The sequence below is a fragment of the Chiloscyllium punctatum genome, chromosome 39 (genome assembly GCF_047496795.1).
Source record: "Chiloscyllium punctatum isolate Juve2018m chromosome 39, sChiPun1.3, whole genome shotgun sequence".
Classification (NCBI taxonomy): Eukaryota; Metazoa; Chordata; class Chondrichthyes; order Orectolobiformes; family Hemiscylliidae; genus Chiloscyllium; species Chiloscyllium punctatum.
The window spans coordinates 56,100,373-56,120,830 of NC_092777.1; the positions used below are offsets into that span (position 1 = coordinate 56,100,373).

At 43.5% G+C, this 20,458-nt stretch overlaps 1 protein-coding gene across 4 annotated transcripts in view; it reads right to left on the bottom strand.

Moving 5' to 3' along the window:
- The window catches only part of aatkb (apoptosis-associated tyrosine kinase b), a 404,882-nt gene that overhangs the window by 127,313 nt on the left and 257,111 nt on the right, over positions 1 to 20,458 (bottom strand). For all 4 annotated transcript variants that reach the window (XM_072558766.1, XM_072558767.1, XM_072558765.1 and 1 more), the window contains one exon: positions 730 to 863. In XM_072558766.1, coding sequence (XP_072414867.1) covers positions 730 to 863 — 134 coding nt within the window. The remainder of the gene's footprint in view (positions 1 to 729; positions 864 to 20,458) is intronic.

Consider the following 20,458-nt stretch of genomic DNA (forward strand, 5'->3'; position numbering starts at 1 on the left):
CTCTCGGGACCAATGTGTGACTGAGAACTCAAAGGATGTCATTACACCAATAAGAAGGTGTAGATGGGACAAATTCACTCTGCAAGTACTCTTTGGTGTACCTGGAGCTGCAAACAGTTCTTGGTCTACCTGTAGCTGAAAATGCTTCTCTGATGACTGTACCTGAATACACTTCTCAGTTTACCTGTACCTGTAAACAGTTCTTGGTGTACCTGTACCTGCAAACACTTGTTGATGCACCTGTATGTGCAACCTTTCTTGGTATACCTGTACCTGCAAATACTCCTTGGTATACCTGCTGTTGGAATATCTGTATCTACAAACACTTCTCAGGATACCTGTACCTGCAAACAATTCTTGGTATACTTGTATCTGTAAACAGCCTCAATCTACTGTAACTGCAAACACATCTCAAAGTAGCTGTACCTGAAAACAGTTCTGGGTCTACCTGTACCTGAAAACACTTTGTTATACCTGTACCTGCAAATAATCCTCAATCCCTTGTATTGTAGCAAGCTTAAATGTACCAGTTAGAGCCACCATCAAATTTCTTTGGCAGGCAAACTCACTTTGCTCCAAGTAACAGTATTTCAGAATATACTGAAATCAGTCTCAGGACCACACAGTGAACCCATCTTTATCAGCTATGTTTGAAGCTACAACAGAAGTTAAACATAGAGCAGACACAGACAATAATTAATTTACCTCAATTCCTTCTGCAGCTCTTACCTTAAATCCAATGTCTCCTTTCTTGCAACAGAGGCAGGCGAGCATGAGGAAGATAAAGGTAAAGAGACCGGAAAAGGACACGGCTACCACGGCAAGTGAGGAGGACCATGTGAGTTCACCAATTGGCATCCCATCTGAAATGATAAAAACCCACGGGACTCAGTTTAATCAACTCAAATTGTCAGATTAACCAGAAGTCACAGAAGTTTTACACACAGCACCTTGAATTTCTTGAATAAGGTTCAAGATACACCTTTCAAGAATTTTCTACAGTTCACATGAAATTGTTACATTTTGCAGAAGTCACTAATGACCGTTTGCTTTGGCTTTAATCAGTTGAAAATTGCATAAAATATATTACCTGACGCAGTCTGGAACTATTAGCGACAATGTTAGTGACATTTAATGTTCCTTGTGCAATTGATGAACTAGCTCCCAACTGTTAACTGAGTTGGAACAATGATGAACATATCCACTTGGATTTCACATTTCAGAAATGTGGGGTAGATCACGCCAAACTACCCACCCTGGTAGGTACATCAGGAAGGGATTGACAGGGCACATCTCATTTTGCATGAGAATAAAGGGGCTGAGAGGTGACCTAATAAAAGTCTTTAAAATTACAAGGAGTTTTGATACAGTACAGACAGAGAGGATGCTTCCTCTAGTGGTGACCATAGAGTCATGCAGCACGGAAACAGACCCTTCGGTCCAACTTGATCATGCTCACCAGTTTTCCAAAACTAAACTAGTCCTAATTGTCTTAGCATAGCTGAATGACATTAACACAAGATACCAGCAAATAATATTCATGCTGCACAGGTATCATGAAAGGACTAGCTCCAACTACAGAGAATGCAACCATCTCCCATCATAGAAGTTACAAAGACGATTGATGAGGGCAGAGCAGTAGATGTGATCTCTATGGACTTCAGTAAGGCATTTGAAAAGGTTCCCCATGGGAGACTGATTAGCAAGGTTAGATCTCATGGAATACAGGGAGAACTAGCCATTTAGATACAAAACTGACTCAAAGGTAGAAGACAAAGGGTGATGGTGGAGGGTTGTTTTTCAGACTGGAGGTCTGTGACCAGTGGAGTGCCACAAGGATCGGTGCTGGGTCCTCTACTTTTTTCATTTACATAAATGATTTGGATTCAAGCATAAGAGGTACAGTTAGTAAGTATGCAGATGACACCAAAATTGGAGGTGTAGTGGATAGCGAAGAGGGTTACCTCAGATTGCAACAGGATCTGGATCAGATGGGCCAATGGGCTGAGAAGTGGCAGATGGAGTTTAATTCAGTTAAATGTGAGGTGCTGCATTTTGGGAAAGCAAATCTTAGCAGGACTTATACACTTAATGGTAAGATCCTAGGGAGGGTTGCTGAGCAAAGAGACCTTGGAGTGCAGGTTCATAGCTCCTTGAAAGTGGAGTTGCAGGTAGATAGGATAGTGAAGAAGGCGTTTGGTATGCTTTCCTTTATTGGTCAGAATATTGAGTACAGGAGTTGGGAGGTCATGTTGCGGCTGTACAGGACATTGGTTAGGCCACTGTTGGAATATTGCACGCAATTCTGGTCTCCTTCCTATTGGAAAGATGTTGTGAAACTTGAAAGGGTTCTGAAAAGATTTACAAGGATGTTGCCAGGGTTGGAGGATTTGAGCTATAGGTAGAGGCTGAACAGGCTGGGACTGTTTTCCCTGGAGCGTCGGAGGCTGAGGGGTGACCTTATAGAGGTTTACAAAATTAGGAGGGGCATGGATAGGATAAATAGACAAAGTCTTTTCCCTGGGATCGGGGAGTCCAGAACTAGAGGGCATAGGTTTAGTGTGAGAGGGGAAAGATATAAAAGAGACCTAAGGGGCAACTGTTTCACGCAGAGGGTGGTACATGTATGGAATGAGCTGCCAGAGGATGTGGTGGAGGCTGGTATAATTGCAACATTTAAGAGGCATTTGGATGGGTATATTAAAAGGAAGGGTTTGGAGGGATATGGACCGGGTGTTGGCAGGTGGGACTAGATTGGGTTGGGATATCTGGTCGGTGTGGACGGGTTGGACCGAAGGGTCTGTTTCCATGCTGTACATCTCTATGACTCTATATTCAATAGCATCACCATCACTTCATCCCCCAGGTCAGCATCCTGGGGATTTTCATTGACCAGAAACTGAACTGGACCAGTCATACGTTAGCTACAAGAGCAGGTCAGAGGATAGGAATTCTGCATTGATGAACTCATTTCTTAATTCCACAATGGCCATCAATAATCTACACGTCAGGATTATGGTGGAATGATCCCAGTTGCCGAGATGGGTGCAGCTTCATTCATACTCAAGAAGTTTAATGCCTTCCAGGACAAAACTGCTGCTTGATTGGTACTATCTCCATGAAATTCACGCACAGTGGCAGCAAGCTGTACCATCTGGAAGGTGTACTGTAGCAATTCACCTTGGCTTCTCCAACAGCACCTTCCAAATCTGTGACCTTTACTACCCAGAAAGACAAGGGCAGCGGATGCATGGGAAAACCAACACGTGTAAGGACTCCCGCAAATCTTGCACCATGCTGACTCAGAATTATATTGCTGGCCCTTCCCTGCTGCAGGCTCAAAATCCTAACAACTGGTTCCTAACACCTCCCTTCCATCTTGGGCTGGTTCAAGAAACAGTGCCTCACCATCATCCTCCCAAGGGCAATGGATTGAAAACAAATGCTGCTGAATCCTGTGAAGGAAGGAAAGGATATTAAAAACACAACGCCACCTGAAAATCCAATTCAGAAGAAACCTCTTTACCTAATGGGAGGTGAGAACTTGGAACTCGCTGCCACAGGGAGTCGTAGAAGTGATTAGTAGAGATGTATTTAAGGGGACACTAGACATGGATATGAATGGAAAAGGAACTAGAGGATTACAATGATAAATGTGGATGAGAAATAATGGGAGGAGGTGCTAGTAGAACACAGACATATTAAAATTATGAAGGGAATGGATAAGATAGAAGCAGGGAGGTTGTTTCCGATAGTGGGTGAAACTATACCAAGGAGGCACAGCCTCAAAATAAGGGGGGAGCAGACTTAGGACTGAGATCAGGAGGAATTCTTCACCAAGAGGGTTGTGAATCTGTGGAATTCTCTGCCCAGTGAAGAAGTTGAGGCTGCCTCGTTAAATGCTTTTAAGGCAAAGATTGATAGATTTTGAACAGTAAAGGAACTAAGAGTTATGGTGAGCAGGTGGGTAAGTAGGGCTGAGTCCACGAAAAGATAAGCCATGAACTTATTGGATGGCGGAGCAGGCTCGATGGGCCAAATGGCCTACACCTGCTCCTAGTCCTTATGTTTATACTCTAAACCCTGCAATGGGCTGAAGGGCCTGTTTCAATGTGCTATACCCTATGTAATTATGCAAAATATTACAGACTAAAAATATGTAAGTACATAAGAGACTAAAATGCACAACATAGTCAGTATACTCTCTGTGATTATACTTTGGACTTGAATGTTTTTTTTCTCTGAAGTTGTAGTCATGGAATAATCACCATCGACATGCTGCCAGAATAATATATCATTTCTAAAGACAAGATTACACATTGGTGGAAACATTTGTAATTATCACAGCACAGCACAGGACCGGGCAATCAAACACATTTCCATTTTCAGCGTAGGATCAGCCATTCCGAGATCAGGTGCAGATAAAAAATAAAACTTCTTCTCCTCTTCCCCTGATGTGGAAATGCCGGTGTTGGACTGGGGTGGACAAAGTTAAAAATCACACAATGCCAGGTTATAATCCAACAGGTTTAATTGGAAGTGCTAGCTTTCGGAGACCTACTCCTTTGGCAGGTAGCTCAGTACTTCCAAATAAAGCTGTTGGACTACAACCTGGTATCCTGTGATTTTTAACTTACAACTTCCTGACAACCTCCAGAACTCTACAGTGTCCCCTAATCCTGATATTTTCCACAGCTGTCTTGTGATTCATGAAGGGCGGGTAGGGTCGGTCCCAGTTCAGACATTACAGGGTTATGCACTCAAACGTTTTGCTGCTCTCCTGCTGAGCTCCTTCACATTTGCTCTTTCTCATCAATGTAAAAACATCTCTGGCCTGGTACCCACTGACATCGGGAGCCAAACAGGAGAAATGTATCTCCATTTCCAAGCATTTGACTCATTGATAAGCTTGAAATTTACACCCACAAAATGAAACACATTGTTGGAAATAGTCTTTAAATGGAGGCTGCATGTAAACAGCACTACAGCCAACAACCCCAAAGACAAGGAGATGTTTAGACAGATTTGGGGTGGCGCGGTGGCTCAGTGGTTGGCACTGCTGCCTTACAGCGTCAGGGGCCCGGGTTTGATTCCAACCCCAGGCGACTATCTGTGTGGAGTTTGCACATTCTCCCCGTGTCTATGTGGGTTTCCTCCCATAGTTCCAAAGATGGTTGGGTGAATTGGCAATGTTAAATTGCCCATCGTGTTCAGGGATGTGTAGGCTATTAGTCATGGGAAATGTAGATTAATAGGGTAGGGGAATGGTGGGTTACTCTTTGGAGGGTCAGTGTGGACTTGTTGGGCTGAATGGCCTGTTTCCACACTGCAGTGGAAACATGATTCATACAAGTATACGTAGGGATAAAACTCATTGACACCCTTTAGATTAATGAGGACTATATAAATTCTAATACAGTGCAAATGAGGCAACAGACCCACACATATTGTATTATTATCTTAAGTTACTAAAAACAAATATGACCAAGATTTTTTTCTTTCTTAAATGAGTCACATGTATAAATGTTGGGAACAAAATACAATCATCACTTTTGTTACCCAGTATCAGCACCATGTATTTCCAGCTTTTGGTTAGTCTCACATCTCCTACCTACTCTGATCTCGATCCAATTCCACAGCAGTCATAATCTACCACTTTGAAGCAAAATGATGACTTGAAGTTTTAAAATTTAACATTTCAGTTTTGATCTGAGAGCTGTAAAATTACATAATCACAGAGCACTTAATCCTCACGCAATCTGAAGGGAACAAGTAAAAAGAAAATTAGCCTGCCTCAACCTGTCACTCGGAATGTCTGTTGTAGAATCTGGACTGGTCATTATAATTTTTTTCATTTTGCAAACTCCTCAGTAAATCTATTTGTACAAAGTGTTGATGGCACAGAAACAGGCCGCTCACCTTGACAGTTTCATGACTGTCTTTGTGCTCCATACAAACCTTGTCCCACCCTCTATCATAGTTTCTCGTTCTCTTCTGGTATGCTTTTCAATCACCAATTATTATCACTTTGCCCAATCTGGAATCATTCAGCAGTTTTCTTTTATCTTTTGCACTATTTTGCACGCCATAAAATCAAAGGAATATCATATCAGGATACTCCCCATCCTGAAAAATGTTTCTCTTTCTCATATTATAAACACAAGTCATTGGTCCATGTGACTCTTCTGTCTTGCCTGGCTTCTTGATTCTTTCAGTCTTCCTCTTTCAAGCCCCCTTTTCTGATGGTCCATGCAGTCACTGAATCTGCTTCCCAGACAATGTTCCATACCCCTTTGCTCGGCCAACTACTCAATTTTTTGGCACCCAATTGGTTAAAACAGCTGTTTAATAAACTGTTGAACCAGCATTCAGCTCCCAAATGACAGGGCAATATTTGTTTTTGTTCCAAAGTCAGTACGATGCAGAACTATAAGATGGCTGTTCAAACATTGTGGCTTCATTGCAGAGAGGGCTCTTAATGGGATTGCCTTTGTGCTCCTTGTTGGGACAAATGGCCTCTTTCCGTGATTATGGCAGTGAAGAAGGTGTTTGGTATGCTTGCCTTTATTGGTCAGTGCATTCAGTACAGGAGTTGAGAGGTCATGATGTGGTGTGCTGGTTTGGCCACTTTTGGAATATTGCGTGCAATTCTGGTTTCCCTGCTATAAGAAGGATTAGATTAGATTACTTACAGTGTGGAAACAGGCCCTTCGGCCCAACAAGTCCACACCGCCCCGCCGAAGCATAACCCACCCATACCCCTACATCTACATTTACCCCTTACCTAACACTATGGGCAATTTAGCATGGCCAATTCACCTGGCCTGCACATCTTTGGACTGTGGGAGGAAACCGGAGCACCCGGAGGAAACCCACGCAGACACGGGGAGAACGTGCAAACTCCACACAGTCAGTCGCCTGAGGCAGGAATTGAACTCGGGTCTCAGGCGCTGTGAGGCAGCAGTGCTAACCACTGTGCCACCGTGCCGCAGTTGTGAAACTTAAAAGGTATCAGAAAAGATTTACAAGGAAGTTGCCAGGGTTGGAGGGTTTGAGCTATGGGGAGAGGCTGAACAGGCTGAGGCTGTTTCCCTTGAGCCTCGGAGGCTGAGGGGTGACCTTATAGAGGTTTATAAACTCATGAGGGGCATGGATAGGGTAAATAGACAAGGTCTTCTCCCTGGGGTGGGGGAGCAGAACTAGAGGGCATAGGTTGATGGTGAGAGGGGAAAGATTCAAAAGGGACCTCAGGGGCAACTTTTTCACATAGAGGGTGATGCATGGAATGAGAGGATGTGGTGGAGGCTGGTACAATTGCAACATTTAAAAGGCATCTGTCTGGGTATATGAATAGGAAGGGTTTGGAGGGATATGGCTCAAAAGCTGGCAAATATGGCTAGTTTAATTTAGGATATCTGGTCTGCATGGACGAGTTGTACATCTCTGTGACTGTATGCTATTCTGCCCTATTCCATATTGGGCCCAGCCCATCCTGCCACTCCTGATGGTGTCGAATTAGTATCAGCTGAGCCAGTAACCTGCTTAAGGTGGAGATTTAAGGAAACTGGAGGTAAACCCCTCGCTCTCTCATTCTGAGATAGATCAATGGAGCTCTGACAGGCCCCGCTTTGTTTCCCATCTCTTTAACATACAAATAGTTGGCAAGCTTGCTTCACCAACACATCAATGGTCTTGAAGGAATCCATCATTATTCACTTGTGTGGAAAAAAAAGTACATTTTCCAATTACTTGCACTTCCCTATTTGTCATGGCGTCCAGGTGACTGCAAAGACTTTGGAAAGATGAGTAATCCTGTGTGTCCTATCTTCATCTGGAGAAACCTCCCTCATATTTTATTAATAGATATTATTAAAAAGAAAACTGACACTCAGATGACTATGAAAATATGAAAATAGGGGACCAAAGGTAAGGTCAGAAAAGTAGGCCTTAATGAGTATCTTGAAACAGGAGAAATAGGCCCCTGGTCAACCAGCTCCATTTCACAATCCCTTCTCAATGTTTCACATTTTGCTAGATTTACCCCAAATTTATTCAAACTGTTAAACTATAACGTATCAAGGGCTAGCCTTTGAATAATGAAAGAGATAAGGTCTTTAGATACAAGCAGGTGCTGCTGTTTCTGTATAACTAGATTCCCTACAGTATGAAAACAGGCCCTTCGTCCCAATGTGTCAGAGACTGAGGGGCGACCTTATAGAGGTTTATAAAATCATGAGGGGCATGGATAGGATAAATAGACAAAGTCTTTTCCCTGGATTGGGGGAGTCCAGAATTAGAGGTCATAGGTTTAGGGTGAGAGGGGAAAGATATAAAAGAGACTTAAGGGGCAACTGTTTCATGCAGAGGGTGGTACGTGTATGGAATGAGCTGCCAGAGGATGTGGTGGAGACTGGTACAATTGCAACATTTAAAAGGCATCTGTCTGGGTATATGAATAGGAAGGATTTGGAGGGATATGGGCCAGGTGGGACTAGATTGGGTTGGGATATCTGGTCAGCATGGACAGGTTGGACTGAAGGGTCTGTTTCCGTGCTGTACATCTCTATGATGCTGAGTCCACACCGACCCTCCGAACAGTAACCCATCCAAACCCATTCCCCTAACACTATGGGCAATTTAGCATGGCTCATTCACCTGACCTGCCCATCTTCAGATTGTGGGAGGAAACCAGAGCACCCAGAGGAGACCCACACAGACACAGGGGGAATGCGCAAACTCCACATAGTCGCCTGAGGCAGGAATTGAACCCGGATCCCAAGCACTGTGAGGCAGCAGTGCTAGCCACTGAGCCACCATATATTAAGTCATTCCCATAAAAAGATACCTTGGATATAGGAATTGAAATCCTGCCAGTCTAATTGTCAGCTTCTCGATCAATATCGCATGTTAGTTTTTCTGATTGTCGTCATGGCTATCCCTCCAGGTCGAGGATATCGGTCTTTGCTCCGTTGATCTATTTATGGGCTCTCAAGTGGCTTATGAATCCAATCTTGGCTTTGAAAGTTCTTCACATCGAGGACAAGTCATTCCAGATGGCAGATCGGGCTTTAGTTGCTGCTGCCTTGCTTTCCCTTTTCTTCCCGTTTCTTCTCGTTCTGCCCATCTTTGGAAGTTGCTGTTCCTTCTCGGATGATGGTTTGCCGGAGTTTCCTGTGCTTAGCACTGGTTTCCCAGTTGTTGATGTCGATGTCACTTTTCTTCATGTTGGCTTTTTAAATGTCTTTGAATCCCTTCTGTTGTCCACCTCTCTCACATTTGCCTTCCTTAAGCTGGGAGTAGAAGGTTTGTTTTGGCAGACGTTTGTCTTTCATCCGAACAACGTGACCACTCCATCTTAGTTGGTTCCTGATGACTGAGGCTTCAATGCTTATTGTTTTTGTTTCATTCAGCACGCTGATGTTTGTTCTTCTATCCTCCCAGCTAATATTCAAGATCTTTCGAAGACAGCGTTGATAGTCTAAAGGTTGTTCCAGCGCATTAAAGACAATTTTGGATCTTCTCATTAAGGTTGACATTGGAGGACAGGTGACTTCAAAGGTACGGAAAGTGGTCCACGTTTTCCAGGGTTGTTTCGCCAAGTTGAATTGATGGTTCTATCTGATTTGTCTCAGTTGGTGATGGTTGATGGATGATCTGAGTTTTATTGAAATTGATGGTAAGTCCAAGTTTGGTGTGTGCACTGTTGAAGGCAGTCAGAATCTGTTGTAGGTAGTTTTCTGAGAGAACTGCAACACTGTTGTGATCTGCATATTGGAACTCGATGAAGAAACTCTTAGATGTCTTGTTTTTGGACTTGAGACGGGCAAGATTGAAAAGTCAGCCATCTGTTCTGCAGACAATTTCAATTCCTGGGTGTAGGTTGTCCTTGATGATGTGGATGATTGTTGCAATAAAGATGGTGAACAAAGTTGGGGCAATCACGCAGCCTGGTTTTACTCCTGATCTCACTGGAAAAGGCTCACAGTTACTGTTACTGACCGTGACTGTGGCAAGCACACCATCATTGAGGAGTGTCAGGATTCGAATGGACTTTTCAGGACACCCATAGGTGGATAGGACACCCCATAGGAGTTCCCTTGATTCTGAGTCAAAGGCTTTGGTGAGGTTGATGAATGCCATGTACAAAGGTTGAAGTTGTTCGCGACACTTTTCTTGTTGTTGTTGCCTAGTGAAGATCATGTCGATTGTTCCACATGATGATCTAAAACCAGCTTGTCTCTCCAGAAGGATCTTCTCAATTAAAGGCTTGAGCCGGTTGTTCACAATGCGGGTGAGGATCTTTCCTGCTGTTGCTAACAGGGAAATTGCACGATAGTTTCCACATTCAGATCGATTGCCTTTCCTTTTGTAGATGGTAATGGTTACTGAGTCTCTAAAGTCTGCTGGTACGTCTTCATTTACCCAGATCTTGAGGAGAAGTTGATGCAGTTGGTAATGAAGCAGGTTACCTCCAGTTTTGTAGACCTTGGCTGGTATTCCATCGAGTCCAGCGGCTTCGTTGTTTTTCAAGGTTTTGATTGCCTCCTTGACTTCTTCAAGTGTTGGTATTTTGCTGAGCGAGTCATCAATGGGCTGCTTTGGAATGTTGCTGATCACATTCCAGCCAAGTGGGATGGTTTGATTCAGAAGACCTTCAAAGTGCTCCCTCCCTCCCACAAGGTGACAATCCACAGAGCGAGTTGTTCTGATTATGAGGATGTAGACATGAGAAAATTATTAATTATAAATCAGCGTCCGGTTTTAAATTCTCCCATTCTGATGGCGGGTCACTGGAGCTGAAATTTTAACTCTGCTTTCTCTCCACAAATGCTGCCAGATGTGCTGAGTTTTGTTTTTGTTTTTGTTCCTCATTTTAAATGTTGGTCTATAAGCACTGAACTACAGATTTGCTTTTTGCTGTACATTACAAGCTAGGAAGAATCAACTAAACATCTTAATTCTTAATTAATGAGATGCAGCATTGGATTAGCAGAGGAATTCGTCAGTGACATATTTAGGCTGGTTTTACAGCAGTCATTCAGAGTGTTTTGTTGTTTTACTGGTGTTTGCACCATAGAAACAGCCTGCTTAAAAAAGCTAACAATGTGGGATCTAACTTCATTGCAAACACCAAGATCAGAAAATCCAGCCTGTTTTCAGATTCAAAGCGCCTGTTGTAATATCTGTGCCACTGGAAGAGTTGGCAGAGAACTGGGGCATGAACCATTTTCAGCAAGTTAACAGCCTTTAGTAGACATCCTGATTGGGGAGTGAGGCGGAGATAAATTGTTAGACTCCTCTGTTGAGGTGGAGGAATGTAAAATAGCAGTCATCGAGGGGAGTGAATCGAGGCCCACACTCCTGATGAAGAGCTTATACCCAAAACGTTGACTCTCCTTCTCCTCGGATGCTGCCTGACCTGCTGGTGCTTTTCCAGCGCCACACTTTTCGACTCTGATCTCCAGCATCTGCAGTCCTCACTTTCTCTGAGGCCATACAGCACCTCTTAAACTGAACCCAAGGTTACAGGAAGCACAGCGAATCAATGAGAACGTTTTCTCTAAAAACGCACATATAATTAAGTAGAGATTTTACAGGTTCGGGTTTCCTAACTGCGAAAGCTTGTTTTGCTGGCCATAATGTCAGTTAGCTCAGTTGGCTGGATGGTAAAGCAGAGTGTGCCAATAGCGCAAGTTCAATCTCCGTAATGGTTAGGTTGCCATGATGGTTCCTACCTTCTTATATTCACCCCTCACCTCAGGTGTGGTGACCCTCAGGTTAAACTCACCACCAGTCTAAACTGAGAGAGAAGCCCAATGGTCCTCTGGGACTATGACAGCATGACTTGGAGTTGGTAACTCAGTTGGCTGGTGTTCAACAGAATGATGCTAACAGTTTGAGTTCAATTCCCACACTGGCTGAGGTTATCATGAAGGACTGTCCTTCTTAACCTCTTCCCCCCACTTGTCTGAGGTGTGGTGACCCTCAGGTTAAATCACCACTAGCTGTCTCTCTCTAATGTAAGAGTGGGACAACGGTGACTTTACTTACTAATGAATAATGGAATAGGATGGGAAACAGTATCTGAGCAATGGCAACATTAAGAAGAACACATATTCTCTTCAAGGTTCTTCCTCCTTCAATGGTTTCCATGTAAACCAAGCAATGGGAGCTCTGTACCAGCTGAGAGCTCAACTCCAGTTGGGTGGTCAATTTAAACTACATGAAACAAAATAATTAAGGTGCAGGTGAGAGATTCTTTTCAACACTTTTATACCATGATGGACAGTCTGGTCATAGACAGAAGGGAGTCATTAGTGCTGCCTTTGCCTCCTCAGTTTATTTAGAGTCATAGAGTCATACAGCATGGAAACAGACCCTTTGTCCAACCAGTCCATGCCAACCATTGTCCTAAACTAAACTGGTTCCACCTGTTAAGGCTTGGCCCATATCCCTTTAAATCTTTCCTATTCAAGTACTTATCCAAATGTCTTTCAAATGTTGTAACTGTGCCCTCATCCACCACTCCCTCTGGAAGTTCATTCCACACACAAACCATTTTTTGGTGTAAAAAAGTTGCCTCTCATGTCTTTTTAAAATATTTCTCCTCTCGCCTTAAAAATATGCCCCCTCATCTTGAAATCCCCCACCCTAGGGAAAAGACACCTACCATTCACCTCATCTTTACCCCTCATGATTGTGTAAACCTCTATAAGGTGACCCCTCAACCTCCTACATTCCAGTGAAAAAAGTCCCAGCCTATTCAACCTCTCCTTATAACTCAAGTCCTCCATTCCCAACATCCTGGTAAATCTCTTCTCTCCAGCTTAATAATATCCTTCCTATACCAGGGTGACCAGAACTGGACACAATTCTCCAGAAGAGGACTCACCAATGTCCTGCACAACCTCAACATGATGTCCCAACTCCCATACTCAAAATGTCTGAGCAAGGAAGGCAAGTGTGCTTAATGCCTTCTTAAGCACCCTGTCTACCTGTGACTGCCTACATTTGTGCGAGTGTCAAGTGAGGGTGTCACTTAAAAAAAAATAGCCTGGTTGTTGCTTGACAGGAAAAAAATAGAAAACTTTAGCCAGTAAACAAACCTTCCTTCCTCCGGGGAAGTGCCTGAGCTTCACTTCCTGTTTCCTGCAGCAGTACATTCTTGTGACAGTTCAACAATCTCCTGTGGGATTTGACCCACCTCTGTGTCTCCTCCCCCCTGCCCCCCCCACTCCAAACACCAAGAGAAAAGACAGCATTTGATAGCATCTATAGCATCATCTTGGCAGTGCATCCTGAATGGGCTGTTAAACAGATGGAGATTATGAGCAGTATTCTGCATCCTGTCCCCCTGAAACAATTGCCCATGTCATGTGGTCATGTTCCCCGTGTGAGAATTATCAATAGTTGGACGTATAAAGCAGCAACGCTGGACCAGAATCCTGGTTTGCATCCAAGGTCCACACAAACACAGAGGACTGATGAGCAGCAACTGTGTAGATATTCCCCCTTCTTAGCCCAGAGGTGCAAAGGCCAATTGTAACAGCAGCTGAGATCAGCTCACTCAGACTGGACCAGTGGTTAAATCTGGAAGCATCTGGCCTGAATAATTAATTTCTCACAGGCAAACAGCAGAAAAACACAGCCTTTTGCTGATTATGAAACACAACTTCCCTGCCACACTGAGCATCTGTTTTATTCACAGTGGTAAAAAGCCCAGGCAAATTGACTTTTACATAGTTTTAGCTCGACAGCGAGATTTGCCCCAAGGTTGCAAACGTTTTCCTTCTCATTTCCACCATCTACGATCTGGGGCTCAATGTTAATCAGCATTAGTCTCTCTCCTCCTGGCATATACCACTGAATATGAATGAGATAGGTAATAAAGGACAGAGGGCAGCTGATTCGCACAAACCTCTGGTGTCTGCTGGCCTGATTCATCCATTTCAGTTTCACTGGCAATGTGATACACACCACTGACTGTTTATTGGTTGGAAGGATGAGGGTCTTGCTCACAGCAATGGTAGCAAACAAGGACATCCCTGTGACGAGATGCACATCAATAGGCATAATCTACAGAAAATGTCTCCAATTAGTCCACGGTAGTAACAAATTAATGCCCAAAATGGAGAAAACTGCAAACTTCGGTCCATCTGGGAATTTCCTCGACTCCACCATGGCGACCACCTCTCCAGTCATCAATGGCCCTCAGCTCTGTCTCTGCCTGACTCTCCTCTCCTCGCTTCCTAATACCTCCTTGTGGCTCAGGGTCAATTTTGCTCGGTAATGCTACTCCGAAGTGCCTTGGGAATGTTTTACCATGTTAAATGCACTATATAAATGCAGCTTGTTTTTGTTTGTTATCGGCATTAATGAGAGTGATGTGATGCTGAAAAGCAATGGGAACATGTGGTTTTATATGGGAAATGCAGCACGCAATCCTGTCAGATCGATCCACAGTGACATAAACATATGTTCCTTAATAAATGAATATAATCCTGGCAATCTGAAGATCGTTCTGCATGATACTCGTTGCAAATGAGCCTGAAGGTTTGTGTCATGAGGAAATTGTGCTGCTTTTGAAAGCCTCATCATGATATTTTATGAGTGACTCCACACTGTGTAAAATTGAGCTGAATAATTTGCAGACATTTTAATAACGATTTCTTTGCAGCAAAGTACTATAACCAAATACCCAACAGTTATAAAAGCCTCGGATTGCAAAATACCTGCTGCTGTGTTTGACTGAATTGCAGGCACAGTCAGTCACTCAATGCGATTTATCCAAGAGTCACAGTGATAGAATATATGGTGGGGAAAAAAATAACTTCCTTGCAGTATGCTGGTTGGAGCTGGGACAATGACAAATGACAAAAGTCTTTGTTGCTCTGTGAAAATGATGGCAATGGTTCATTAACCAATTCTGCCATCAACAAATTGTATCCTCTTTCATTATTATTGGTTGGCAGAGGGTCTCTCAGTTTTAGTGAACATATCAGCTAAGCAATGCAATGCTAGTGCTATACCGTTGAAGGTGAAGCAAACTGAAGCAAATAATTTTCATGTTTAAGGGCATGCAGAATCACACAACTGCACCAGAACAGAGTCAAGGTTCAGAGTCACTGCAAACTGGATTTTGCACAAGGTCAGCATTAATGTCATACAAGCCAGCGGGGGATTAACAATTTTACCATGGTGACTATTTTCATTGCAGGCCACACTCACGGCAAAAGGAAGACGTTGCATTCACATGGCGTTTTTCACCACCTCAAGCTGTTCCGAAGCATTTTACAGCCAATGGAATACTTCTGAAGTGCAGCTGTGGTTGCAGTATAGGAAATCCAGTCTCCAATTCGTGAGGAACAAAACAAAACCAGAAATTGTGGGAGAAATTCAGAATTGTTCAGGTGAAAGGTCATTGGACTCGAAACATTAATTGTGCTTTCTCTCCACAGATGCTGCCAGACCTGCTGAGTTTCTCTAGCAACTTCTGTTTTTGTTTGTTTCAGATCGCCAGCATTCACAGTTCTTTATCTCATTTTAGCCAATTTGAGAGTTTGACAATGCACAAACACCAATTTGATAATCAATCTCTTTTTTTAAGTTGATGGTTGAGGGATAAATATTGGTCAGCCTAGTCACTAGTGCAGGCAAGTCAGTGTTTTCTGGATCCCAACACAGATCAATTGGGAGCATTAATAGTGGAAAAGGCTCCTGGCTTTAAAACGCCTGACAAAATCCAAAAAAATGAACCAATAATTCATAAAAAGAAGTCCACTGGGGTGGACAAAGTTAAAAATCACACAAGATCAGGTTATAGTCCAACATTTTATTTGGAAGCACTGGCTTTCAGAGCGTTGCTCCTTCAGGTGATTGTGGAGTATAAGATCGTATGAACAGAATTTACAGCAAAAGTGCACAGAGTGATATAACTGAAATTATATATTGAAAAAGACCTGGATTCTTTGTTACATCTCTCATCTTTTAGAATGACCATGATGCTTTCAGTTCTTTCATATGTAAATGGGTGGCTCAGTGGTTAGCACTGCTGCCTCACAGCACTAGGATCCCAGGTTCGATTCCAGCCTCGGGTGACTGTCTGTGTGGAGTTTGCACATTCTCCCTGTGTCTGTGTGGATTTCCCCCCACAGTCCAAAGATGTGCGGGTCAGGTGAATTGGCTATGCTAAATTGCCCCCTAGTGTTAGGGGAATGGGTCTAGGTGGGTTGCTCTTTGGGGGGTCGGTGTGGACTTGTTGGGCCGAAGGGTCTGTTTCCAGACTGTCGGGAATCTAATCTAAAAATTCTTTACTGCTGAATGCCAGCTATGTGTATCTCAGCTATCCTTCGAAAATCATGCCTTGTCCCACTGTAGTGTGTGCATGTTGTCAAGGGGTGACACGTTAAAGAAGCTCAGAATCTGTGTGCAGTTCCTGTGAAGCTTTCCCACTCTAAATACCTGGGTCCATGTTAATGAGGGGAAAGTCAGCTCATCATGTTGTTAACTGTGCCCCCTACCCCCCCCCCCCCACTCCATGGAAGTGCGACAGCGCTACCAATGGCTTGGGGGTTTCATTGCAGCATGACAACTTCACACTGACACATCCCAAAGGCTGACCTGGAAATGGGAGTCAAATAGGATTTTCTACAGAGACTGCACTGTGTTTGAGCAGTTCTTCTCTCTGCTGCCCCCTACCTGCTGCAGAATCCAAAGACCGTGTTGGGGATAGGGCGGATGGGGGCTGCTGGGCCAGTGCATCCTCTTTGCGTACTGGGGGGGATTCAGTGATCTGCAAACACTGCAGACATGTGACTTGTTTTAAAAAAAGCAGCTTAGTTTCAGTGTCACTGAAACAGAATTCCGCATGCAAGAGCTGATTCAGCAGCTTTAACAAATACAAAACACCAGCCAATTAAATCCTGCACACTACAATCGTTACAGATATCTCCTCATTAACCTGCTCAGAGACATTCTGGCACACTGCTGGAGGCCAGTGAGATGTGAACCCAGGCCTCATGGCTCAGAGGGAGGGACACCACTCCTCTAGAACAAGAGTCTCATGGAATTCACATTTCATTGTCTGCCACAGTAGGATTTCAACCCATGCCCTCAGAACATTAGCCTGGAAACATGGATACCCCCCACGGCCATTACAACTAGAATAATATGTTATCACCATATAATACTGCACCAACCAAATATAAATGGCAACCACACAGTCTGCTGTACTCATTTTCAAACCAACACCTGCAATTTAAAAGCATTTAGCTTCTGATTTTTTTTTTCGAGTTGTTGCTGCAATTGGATTTAATCATTTATGAAAGTATAATGAGATACATTAGTTACTGTACAAGACATAACTGTGGAACTAATCATTCCCATGTAATAGAACTTCACTACTCGCTGTTGTAATGAAGGTTTCATTTTGATGAAGTGATTGCGTCCTTATTCCAATATAATTGTATTTGTAAAATAATGGAGCTTGTCTGTACATCGGGAATGAGCTTACTTATCAGCCTCATCATTTTATTGAAGTCACTTTCATGACCTACTCCCTGCAGCTGAAAAGGGGTTTAACAACAAAAACAGGCTGAGACTCCTCACCTGCTTCTCTGCTGCCAGTAGAGGTGATATGGAGGTGCTGGCGTTGGACTTGGGTGGACAAAGGCAGAAGCCACACAACACCAGGTTATCGTCCAACAGGTTTACTTGCTCTGAAAGCATGTGATTTCAAATAAACCAGTGGGATTACAACCTGGGGTCGTGTGACTTCTGACTTTGCCAGCAGAGTTGTACACAAGTGAGACTTAAGACCAGTGCAATATTGAGTGTTGACTCCCCCAGCCCCCTTCTTGATCCCTTTATTTAAACCAAGGAGTTTTCTGCTGGCCTGTGACTCTTCATGGAACTATCTCAAGGGTTTTCAGAATGTTTGCCTCCAACCTGATGTGCACCTTTCATTATCACCCATTCTTTTTAATGTTTCCGTAAGATTGAATTTTCCATTCCCTCTCCACCCAGTAGGTGCCTACAACACAATGATTATTTGCATCGACATAAAATCTGCAACTTCCCATCTGCCTGATTGGTGAACCTAGACTTCTGTTGTTTTTAGCTTTTGTTTTTTTTTCAGTACTTTGCTGTGGTTAAAAGATCTTTGCCTTCTGACATGAAAATAATTTTCTTGGCCGAAGTATTGATGTCCTTTTCCCACTCGTTTTGGTAACATTGAGTAAAGCAATCAATGCACTCGGAACTGCAGACAAAAAAACAATTTTCCTTAACCTCAAAAACATGACTAAAGCAATTTATATCACAGAACAAACAGAATGCATCCAAATCTTCTTGTTTCAATAAAGAACAAGCCAGGTCATGTGTCGTAATTATATCTATTTACATTGTACTGTTTTTAAATATTCCATCAATGATGTAGCATTGGCTTGGATTCTGAGTTATCGTTTCCAGAGGGTAACAGACTCCTTGTCCTGACAGTTGCAGAGATCCGTGCTGTTAACTGTTAACTGTCAAATGAGCATTTAACTGTACTTATGATCCAACACCAAGATTACGGTTTACAGAGCTGTGGCAGCTCCTGCCCTACGATATGGCTCTGAGATGTGGACTGTCTTCAGCAGACACGTCAAGGTCCTGGAGCAGTCCCACCAACGCTGCCTACGCAAGATCCTGTAAATCTGCTGGGAAGACAGATGTACCAACACCAGCCTCCATGACCAGGTCAACATCCCCAGTACTGAGGCACTGACCACCACCCCCACCCCGATCAGCTGCGATGGGCTGGGCACATTGTCTCCATGACTGAGACGAGACTCCCCAAGCTGGTGCTCTACTTCCAGCTCCGAAATGGCAGGCAAGCCCCAGGTGGGACAGAGGAAGCACTTCAGGGATACCCTCAAGGCCTCACTGGGGAAGTGCGGCATTCCCACAGACACCTGGGAATCACTGGGGCGAGACCGTCCCAAGAGGAGGAGGAGCATCCAAGAAGTCGGCGAACATCTTGAGACCTGCCATCGGTAAAAAGCAGAAGCCTGGCAAAAAGTTGGGAAGGAGTGCACTGACACACCAACGGTCCAACCAGCCCTTCCCGTGACCACCTTTTGTCCCAGGCGGGGCAGAGTCTGCAGGAAGCTATATTGGTCTAGACAACCACTTATGGACTCATGCTGAGAGGGGAGAGTCATCCTCATCTGCAAGGGACCGCCAATGAGGATGAGGTATTCATGTTTAAGAGAGGATTCCCCCAATTGGTAAACCAAAACAAGTTATTGTCATAATCCACCAAAACTATTGTTACAACCAGGTCCGGGTTGAGGTGCCTCCATTTGTTACGTTTCTAAATAGGATACCTCACACAAGAGGAGTGAACTGACATCCCGCCTCTTGGTTACTCACCTGCTCACTCAGTTGGCTGCCAACAAGGTTAAGTTGAAAATGATCCCTTCCCTTTTGTGGATGTCTTTGTGAATGACCAAATGAACTTAAGTTTTAAAAGGAACCAATTGTCCCAGGTTTTCTTGAATAACAGAAGAGTGATTTTTTACATTACTAAATGGGAGAAGGAATGTAACACAGCACACATATATTTAAAATAAGAGGCGGGCATAAAGAGATAACATTTTGAATAAATGATCAGTCCCTGAACTGCTTGTGAAGAACTGACAGCTGCATATTGCAGCCATTGCAGTGGAGGTCACTAATAGTATTGAACGTTGAGTTTTGGAATTTTTGGCTTTAGCAGGTCAGTTGAAAAGTTGTTGTCACATTTCTTCTTGGCGGTGGCTCACTGGCAGGAGTCAGAATGCGAGAACCTTTTTCTCCTGTTTCCTTCTCATGGGTTATCTGGCTTCTAGCAGTAAGAGTGAGGGTGACCTTTTGCTGCAACGCAGAGGTGACTCACACGTTGTTCGTTAATTGTAACCTTCACAGCACATTGGTGCTCAAACCCAGGGTCGTTCACCCAACTCTCAGTCCACGTACCATTATTAAACCCTAACCTGCATCATTGTGTGTTTGTGTGTCTGTGAAGGACTGCCTTGTTAAAAATAAATAAAGTAAGATCTATCAAGCTAGCTTTCAGTCTGGGATCTGATTTGTCCAGCAACAACATCAACGTGGATCATAACATGTTGAAAATATAAGACACTGGTAATTTTTCAGAGAAATCAGGCTAAGCTTGTTATGGGCTAGGCCAGACTACTCAAAACATTCTTAATCAGGCAGCCCAGACCATAACTTTGCAATTTGTTTCGGTAAGTGTACAGTGAAAATTACCCGAGAGTAAGTTAGTGAGGTTGACTACCAGGTTTTAAAACAGACAAAAATGTTTTCACAAAATTATGGAATGAAACTCAAAGTACAGAATATAGAATATCCTTAGTACTCAGTCTTATCCAAACTCGACTTAATTATGCTGTTACTAATATGCACAACAGTCCCA